Raw genomic sequence first — 8,912 nt, forward strand, 5'->3', positions numbered from 1 at the left:
AAAAAATCAGTGCAGAAATAACAACTAATTTTCAGCCATATCAGTTGCAGTTTCATCCTCTAGCCACAGGCACCCTAATGCTGGCAAAAGGGAGGGTGAAAGGAAGCAGAGCTGGAAACAGGGACTGGGAGACCAGTAGGATCTCTCCCATGGCAGCCGATATTTAGCTCAGCTTTACCTGAACTGCGACCTCATGTTTCCTCTGCATTTAAAAATCCCATTTGCTGGCCTCTCTGTGTTGGAAAAATGCAGAATTATCTACTTATTTCTATTGCCATTCCAATTTAATAGTTCCTTGTGGGTCAGAGTTATACCAGCACTCAGATGCTCTCCACAACTGGGTATACTTAGAACAATGTAAAACCCCTTTATGCTACTAGAACATTAAGAACATCTGATTATTAAATTATTTCCCAATGTTTTAGTTATTGCCTTCCTTGAAAAACAAGGGCAACAAAAGGATTAATTTTAAAATACATTTAATTACTGCAGTTTAGGTGGTGGGTTATCTGTAAAAGCAAACAAACACCTCTATAACTCAGCAGCAATGCAGATAATATAATGCAAAGTTCATTCTGCATTTCTCTCTCATAAAGCTACCTCTTTTCTTGCTGTCCTGGACCCTACCTGCTCATTACAGTTCTACAAGTTTCCCTCCCTGTCTCTGATTTTGTGGTTTTTTGACAGCTTATGTTCAGAGGGGTGAATTATTGCTGCTGTGGTACAGAAGAGTGAAAAATTGGTATTTTTAAGGCCTAAGCCCTGACAGCAGACCCAAATAATGCAAGCCCAAACAAACTCCAAACTGCCAAAGGACAGCTTTGTATGCTCTATTTCTTTGTAGTACAGGGGCTCAGAAACATGGATTTAGCTAACCCTCAACAGCTCTGGTTTCCTTGCGCAGTCTGACTTTGCTCCTCATCTGTCAGTAGGCTGAATCCAAAACATTATTTTAAACATCTATGAAAAGGGGAACTCCTTGTTCTTCAGACATGCAAAAAATAAGCTGCTTTTAAAATGATCACAGATTTTGTCAGACAGAATTGTGATTCCTGTCTTTTATGTGTTACATCTTTGCTCTCTTGCATTTGTCACTCGTTAGATTCCTTTTAAATGAGTGGGACACTCACTACCTTTCTCCTTACTGCCTGTTACTTCTCTCCAAGTCTGCATCGCCTTTCTGTTTCTCCTGTGCCATCTCTGGGTCTGTTTTATTTGGAGCAGAAGCTCCCCCTGCTGCTCTATTTTGTAGTGTGCAACACTGTACAGTCGAAATCGGGCAGGTTTCCAGTTATCGAACAAAGCAAATTCTAGGGGAATAAAGGAAATTATTATTGAAAAATTATATAAAATAATTTTTATTTGCAATTTAAAATTTCCTGAATTTAACAACAGTTTCAAATAATTTCTCCATAATGAAACTGAACACACTTTCCAGAAGGCTTTATTAAAAACCTAATCTACCAGCAGTAGCAAACCCTGAAAGACATTGGGTGGATCTGAAAGTTTACAGTCAGCAAACCAGGAAATTGCATCCTCCCCATCTGTGTCTTCTGCAAAACTCCTACGTGCCACACTGTTCCTACAAGGCCACATACCTGTCTTTGCAGAAGATGTCCTGTGAACTGACTTAACCAGCCCGGGGTTTTCCACAGACCTTATATCCACCAGTACAGACTTGTCACTGCTTTCATATTCTTATGGCCCATTGTTACACTTACACAGGCATAACTGTTCGCCTGTGAGTTAGCCCAGTGATTTTGGTGAAATAAGGTCTGCCTATGGGTATATAGGCTTCTGTGAAGTTTTGTGTGTTGCTGGGACTTGAATTTGTACAGGTTTTCTTGTACAAGTGGTCAGGGTGTTTTTGCTTCTTCACATTCACATTCAAATCGATTTAAGGCACAGAAAGGTCATTGCTACTGCTAAAACCTGTTCCATAAACCTCCTCCACCCTCTGGTTAGCATTCGACTCCCACTTTGGCAAAGCAGAAACAAGAAATGAGTTGTTCACAGTGAACACTGTACCAGCAGCATGGACTTCTGTACGTAGTATTTCTCCTGATTTCCTCAATGTCATTTAGCATCAGAGAAGATGTGGTGCCTGTCGTAAGCCTTGAACTCTCTCCCCTGCCACCCGTTGGAAAGCCAGCCTGTTCAGGGTGAAAAAGCAAAGCTGCAAAAAAGGCAGAATGTAAAAATAGGTTAAATGTTATCGCACACGAAAGCTGGTAAAACTTTTGGGGTTCCGATTTCGTCCGCCGCCTAACTGAAAAAGAGTGCCCAGAGCGGCGGTTTGCTCTCCAAACCCGCTGGGCAAACCCCACTCCGCCGGGGCTGGGACTCGAACCCGTGAACTAGAGCGGGGAAGGGCGGGTCTTTGCCCATGCGCATGCGCGCCGCTGCTGGAGGGGCGGGGAAAGCGCGTGCTCGCTGGCCGCCCGGGCCGTCACGTGCGCGGCGGGGGCGGGAAGGTCCGGGAGATGCTGCGGCTGCTGGAGAAGCTCCCGGCGGGTCGGGCACTCGAGGTGGGCTCCTCGCGCCCCGGGCGGGCCCCGGCGCCTCTGCGGCGGGCGGAGCCGCGGCCGCCGTGCCGGTCAGCAGCTCGCCTTCCTTCCGCCCGGCAGGGAGGCTGCTTTCCGTTAGGTCGGGGCCTCCGGGCCGCTGCCGCCGTGAAGCGAACTTGGGAGGGTGGGGGCGCGGCGGGAGCGGCCGCGTGCCCCCCGGTCCCGTTCGGGCGGTGTCTGATAACGGCCCTCGGGGCTGGGGAGGGCGGTGTTGGCCGCGGGGAGACCGAGGTGCTGCTGTCCGGCACCTGGGAGGGAGGCCGGGGCCGCCGTCCGCGCCGGGCCGCAGAGCGGTGCAGCCCCCCTCGCCGGGCCCCTCCAAAACGAAACCGAAAGTACGGGATCAGAATATTCTGACGAGGGGGCAGCCAGCGGGTGTTCCTGCGCTCGCTTTGCTGTTCGAGGATTGGAAATGCTCCGGAGCTCTTCCCAGCCGGGGTCTCCGGGCGTCTGAGGGCTGAGCGCTGTCAGCTGGTTCTGAGGGGGTGGTCTGCGTGCGGGAGCTCTCGGCTGCTCCCAGAGAGGCTCCAGCGATTCCCAGTCGGTGAAGCAGCAGACTCGCTGGATTGGTCTCACTACAGTGCTCAAAGAAAAGTTACAACAGGCCGAGAAGCCAGGCATATAGGAGAGCCTCAGTGCTAGGTGACACTGACTTAGGAGACTAGAGTGATCCATAGGCACAGGCTTGGACATCAGCACTTTGGCTTGTACTTTGCATCCTGACAGTCCCAGTGCAGAGGTGACTGAGGTGCCCTTTGGTGTGGTAGCTCTGCTGCTCAGCAGTACATTATAGTCATGCACAAAACTATTTAAATCCAAGGTAAATCTGAATCACGTTGTGATTTCTGTGGCCAAACCTTGTGAATTGACTTTGGGGGAGAGGGGAGGACAGTTCATATTCAGGGACTGCCCTTTATGACTTTTTAGAATAGTGCATGGGCTGCAGTCAGAAAGCAGTGAGACAATACCCAGTGAAGGGAGGGGCGGTAGCTGAATTGCCTGATCAGTCTCGTATCTCATGTAAGTTGACTGTGATAGAATCACGTTCTTATGAATCACATTGTTTCAGTTCCTTCATAAAATAGTTGATGGCATATGTGGCCGTGCGTATCCTCGATACCAGGATTATGGCAGTATTTGGAGCTTGTCGGAGTGGATCGAGGTTTTAGAAGAAACAATGACATATTTCAAAACTGCAGTTGGCAAAAACATGTCTGATGAAGAGGTAAGGGCTCCTCACTGATTGGGCTTGACCTTGAAATCATGCTGGAGTGATTAGTCTTGTAGTTTATTTAGTCCTAAAGTATTTTTATAGTGTAGCATTTGAATAGTAGCAGACTAAGCCTAAATAGGTAGAAGGTGAGCAGCATTTAGAGAGAGGCTGGGAAGACTTATAAAAGAAAAAGTGAAATTGACAATGACTTTTTTTTTTTTTTAATAGCACTGGATACTACTTATTAATACTGGTTTAGTCACTTGAATTGATATCTTAAGTACCACCAAATTAAGCCCGTTGTCCTTAAAATACGTGACCTGTCATTACTGTTCATTAGCAATAAAAACAATTCACACACCTGTTTGGCTTTCTTTGTTCATTACTACTGCATTGAAGTGATTTAAGATATTGACATGTTGACTGTATGTAACACACACACACACACACGCCCCCCAAATTAAAAAAAATCTAGAGTGTGAATGGAGGACCATGTGGGACAGGGACTATAATTCAGGGCATTCCAATATGCATAAACTTTGCAAAAACGTTATCAGAAATCTTAATTTTCAGCTATTGCATGTTGCTGGTCTTTTCACTACCAGCTAGCAGCTGGATCAAAGAAAGATACTTGTGTAGCTGTAGGAGAGGCCGTAAGTCAGTGTGTCTGTTTCAGCTAAGCTAATGTATTTGGTCTCCCCTCTGATGTTCAGAGTCTTTCAGAGTAAAACCTGTTTGTCTTGTGTTTGTATGTGTGATTTTTGTTTTGATTTTAGAGTAGTGTCTAAGAAGGCTGACAAAGCCCCCATTCTCTTTTAATTTAAATGGCAAGAAAATGATTATTTTTTTTCTTCATACGTTGCTGTGATAAATACTGACTCTTAACTGTCCAGCATTAAGGGCAGCGTGAGAAATATGAGACTGTGTAGTTCAGCATAACAGCTGTCTGGGTAGAAGCTTGGATATGTACAGAGCACAGCATTACAGGTGGTACAATGTTATTTCTGTGGTTCATAGTTTGGGCAGTCACAATTGTTTTTATTTTTGTAGGCTGCTCAGCAGACACATGAGTTAAATTCCAGCTACCAAGAAGCAATCACAAAATGTCTAAAAGGCAGAAAGGAAGAAATCAGGAATGCCCTAGTGGAAAGAGTAAATGCAATCTCTTCTGCCCAGCTGCAAGATTTTGACTGGCAGTTAAAGGTGAGAGTGTTGCCTTAATGTTCTTTGAAAGAAGTGTTCCACAGCACAGAAGTAACTGTTGATACAGTCCCCTTAGGCCTGCTCACTCTGGAGTGTGGTTCAATTCTTATAGGTATCAGAAAAGCACATTCATGATAACACATCAAAGACTTGCCAGAAATTTGTATAAACTGTAAAAGTAAAATTTTACTTTTTTTTTCCCTCCTTTCTTTTAAAGCTGCAATACCTATCTCTGTCCTAAAAGGAGACTGAGTGTTACTGAGCATCACCTGAAAATTTCATATGCTGTTATGATTTTGAGGCCTGAACAGACAGTGTTTTTACTCAAAGGAAGAAGAAATGTGTTTTAAGAGTGGTGCACTGATTCAGGATGTGTTTCCCTGACTTTTTTCAAATTTTTCGATTCCTGCAAGAAACAATTATTAAATAATTAGTTTGAAATCATGTATCTTTAGACTTTTTTTGATAATAAGCCAATGATAACTGTGTTGCCTGAAGCTGGCTGGTGCTTTGGGCTTATGAAGACAGCTGCTTTAAATGAAGCTTTATCAAAGGCTTAACAACATTACTTCTACTGTTGATATTTTTAGTTAGTCCATGGGAGCTGTTATACAGATTTGTAGAGCTGTTAAATAGTTTGCCATTTCAAAAAGAGTGTTAAGTAATTTGTGCAGCAAACAGCTTTGGAAATCAAAGAGCAATGCCCACAATAGACAAGATTTTGCAGGAGGAAATATGGTATCATAATCTGCTTGAGATGAACTGTTACTAGGGATTGATCTCGTGCTCACTGCATTTACTGCTGACAAAATATAAACTAGACTTACACAAACTCTTGGTGTTTTGTTTGTGGTATGTAGCAGCCCAGCAATTTTAACAAATTGTATTGACAAATGTATTGATATAAAGAGAAGGTTTAGTATTTCAGTATACTGTTGGCATTAACGAACAAAGAAAAACCCCACCCACAGGAGAAAAAAAGAGGCAAACCCAAAAACTGCAGAGATGACTTGTGAGAAGTTATTTTTGTCATGTTGATGTTGGTTCTGTGAGTACATATTTAATAGAAAGTGCAGATGTGATACTGTGAAAGACTAAAAACTTAATGTCTCCACCTCACACTTTGTTGTTGTTTCATCAATCTGCATAGCTTGCTCTCTCCAGTGATAAGATCTCCATGCTGCAAATGCCACTTCTGAATCTTGATTTGGATGTGAGAGAAAATGGTGAAATTAAACCAATTTCTATAGAGATGAATAAGGAAGAGCTGCAGAACCTAATAAATGCACTGGAAGCCGCTAATAAGGTAGCTTTTGCTGATACCATCCCTTGTTCCGAACTTCTCATGTACTGAGTTTATTTTAACTGAAATTGTTTGTACTGGGTATCGTGCTGAAAACCCAAAGTAACTTATTCATTGGCAAAATGACTATAGAGTTGCAGAAAGCCTTACATAAGGCAGACTACCTTGGATAGACTTCAGGGTTTTTTTAGCACAGTTTAGTCTAGATTTTTAAAAAAAAATTAATTAGAATCCTGACAAGCGTAATAATCTGTTCAGACCACTACTAAAAAGTTTTGTGAGAATAGGAGGAGAAGCAAATTAAGTGACAAAGTGTCAGATGAGAGTGGATTTTGAATGATTGGGGAGAACTCCAGTGTTCCATCAGCTTCACAAAATGTGAATGGCTGGGACTGTATAGGGGAGAGTTGTTTGGTTCTAATTGAGTGCTTTAATTTCCATGGCAGAGTAAATCAGGAAGAAAGTTACAAAAATTCCAATACAGTAACCCAAGAAGAAAATTTCAAGTGAAACTATTTGGAGTGTCTCAGATTTCTTAATAGAAAAGACTAAGGGAAGTAAGCATTTGAAGAAAAATTGTTAGGGAAAGAAGTGTCATTTGACTTGCACCCTGGTGGTAACTGCAGACCCTGGAGTCCTTCCTTGTTCAGTTATTTTTCAGGATTAATTCTGGCTCTGTTACAAAGGAAAATGGGGTGTGGGTTGTTTTTTTTTTTTAAATCTGAAAATGTCTTCAAATATTTATTAAGGCTGTTATCTGGGAAATGGAATTCTCTCGACATCTTGTAGGATGCATGTGAAAATGTTGTCTCAACATGTTTCAGGGTTTAGCTTCTAGTTGCTTCATAATATTTGGCAAGTAAGGAGTTTCTTTAGGTAATTTATGTAATGATACGGTGCTATAATTAAAATCTGTAGACATTTAGGAAAAAATCTTCGTTGGTATGTAACAACTGAAAATAATAGATTTGTATCTCATAGAGTTAAATACTGAGTTATAGTAGTGCTGTTAATATGTTGAATTAAAAAAAGACACTAAGATTATGTCTACCAGTTGCTTTAATGAGACTGTGAGACCTCTGGATAACTACGTGGTTCCCAGTGAGAAAAATGCAGTCGTCCAGATACAGGTGGTGTTCCCATGAAGTGGGAGCCCTTAACAGCTTGCTCGCCTCTGGATTTTTCCCTCCAAAACTAAATAAAAATAGTGGCTTGTCACTAACGCTACACTATGCAAACAAGGATTCTTCCAGGACAGACTCCATCAGTCTCCACACTCGTTTTGTTCTGCTCGAAGGTCTATATGGAAGCTGTGGGTTGTCATCACCTTACTTAGTTTTATGTGTGCACAAGGAGGAATTCGCTCTAGAAATGGTCCATCTGTTCTGCGTTGTGTGGAAGGAATCTCGCTGGACCTGGAAATTGCCATTCTACTTTTTGATTACAGGGAGCTGAGGAATGGTTTACATGCAGTAAGTGCCAAAGAAAGTTATTGGAAGTGATAGTTGTGTGAGGTTGTAGAAGAGCTGACAGAGGGATGGTGTGTTTTCCTGAGGAAAGATGTGTTTATACAGTTGGATGTTATACTGTAACAGAAAGCAAAAGAAAGCTGTATTTCCTACAGCTTAAGTTTTGGTCTCATCCACCTTTTCTCCTTTTTTGAAGGTTGTCTTGCAACTGAAATGATGGAATTCAGATCATCGACAGTATCTGTTGGAGATAGCTCCCGGATTGACTTGAACCAAAAAAAAGTTCTCTGCGAAGGCAAAAGTTGTTGATGCTATAAAATACTGAAGCCAGAAGGCTGTTAGGACTTGTGACCAAATAAACTATTAATCCCTTGATAAAAATAATAAAATCTTTTATCTGTTCGACTAAAAATACACAAATCTAATGTACACTTGCTTTTCATACTGAAGATTTATAGAACTATGGAAAAGTATCACTTACAATGTGTGCCATATTTGTTTGGCAGGTTAAACTTTGGCAGTGACTGCACAGGTGTCTAGTAAAACTGAGGTGACTTACTTGCATAATATGTTATCCTTATCTAAGGTGTCATGATAATGAAGAACATGACCGAGTGCTTTCAGTATTAATGCATTTATACTTGTACATAGTAAATAAACACTTGATTTTGTGTGTGAATAATTGCAGTAAGTTGTGTCTTGATTTATTAGTCCCTAAACTCAGAATCTTTTCAGATGCTGGGAAAAATCAGCTTTACAAACAAAAGCAGTATAGAATCACAGAATGGTTGAGGTTGGAAGGGACCTCTGGAGACCACCTTTCCCAACCCTCTCTGCTCAAGCAGGGCCACCTAGAGTAGGCTGCACAGGACCATGCCCAGATGGCTTTTGAATGTCTCCCAAGGTTGTTGGCAGCCTATTCCAGTGCTCAGAAATTGCAGAAGAAGCACTGGGGCTTTACTCAGAGTAAAGCCTGGGTTTTTGCCTTGGGTTTTTATCTTGGTTGATGGCTTTTCGCTTAAATGTCAGTGTTACCAAAAGGAGGTGGGGTGCTGGAGAGGAGCTGGCCTATGTAAACTGCAAAAAGGCTATTGCCAGGCCACATAATAGAGCAATGAACTGGTAATTTGTAGTCTAAATCTTTCTGAAAGCAGGTT

The 8,912-nt window shown here is 42.3% G+C and overlaps 1 protein-coding gene across 2 annotated transcripts; it reads left to right on the plus strand.

Moving 5' to 3' along the window:
* Window positions 1–2,482: 2,482 nt before the first annotated feature.
* On the plus strand, window positions 2,483–8,437 carry COMMD8 (COMM domain containing 8). Of its 2 annotated transcripts, XM_086464402.1 has the most exons (6): window positions 2,483–2,528; window positions 3,500–3,523; window positions 3,637–3,792; window positions 4,831–4,983; window positions 6,134–6,289; window positions 7,952–8,437. In XM_086464402.1, exons 1-6 carry the CDS (start codon window positions 2,484–2,486, stop codon window positions 7,970–7,972), a joined length of 555 nt encoding a protein of 184 aa, XP_086320528.1. In that variant the 5' UTR covers window position 2,483; the 3' UTR covers window positions 7,973–8,437. The 2 variants fall into 2 exon arrangements, with proteins under 2 accessions (XP_086320528.1, XP_086320527.1); XM_086464401.1 differs by lacking the exon at window positions 3,500–3,523.
* Window positions 8,438–8,912: the final 475 nt, after the last annotated feature.

This window comes from Leptosomus discolor, chromosome 4, assembly GCF_034619465.1.
Source record: "Leptosomus discolor isolate bLepDis1 chromosome 4, bLepDis1.hap2, whole genome shotgun sequence".
Classification (NCBI taxonomy): Eukaryota; Metazoa; Chordata; class Aves; order Leptosomiformes; family Leptosomidae; genus Leptosomus; species Leptosomus discolor.

Excerpts from the sequence above, each read along its gene's own strand:
- COMMD8 (XM_086464402.1), top strand. The coding sequence starts at position 2,484 with ATGCTGCGGCTGCTGGAGAAGCTCCCGGCGGGTCGGGCACTCGAG. Across the intron at positions 2,529-3,499 it reads CGGCGGGTCGGGCACTCGAG|TGCATGGGCTGCAGTCAGAA; the intron begins GTGGGCTCCTCG and ends TTTTTAGAATAG. Across the intron at positions 3,793-4,830 it reads AAAACATGTCTGATGAAGAG|GCTGCTCAGCAGACACATGA; the intron begins GTAAGGGCTCCT and ends TTATTTTTGTAG.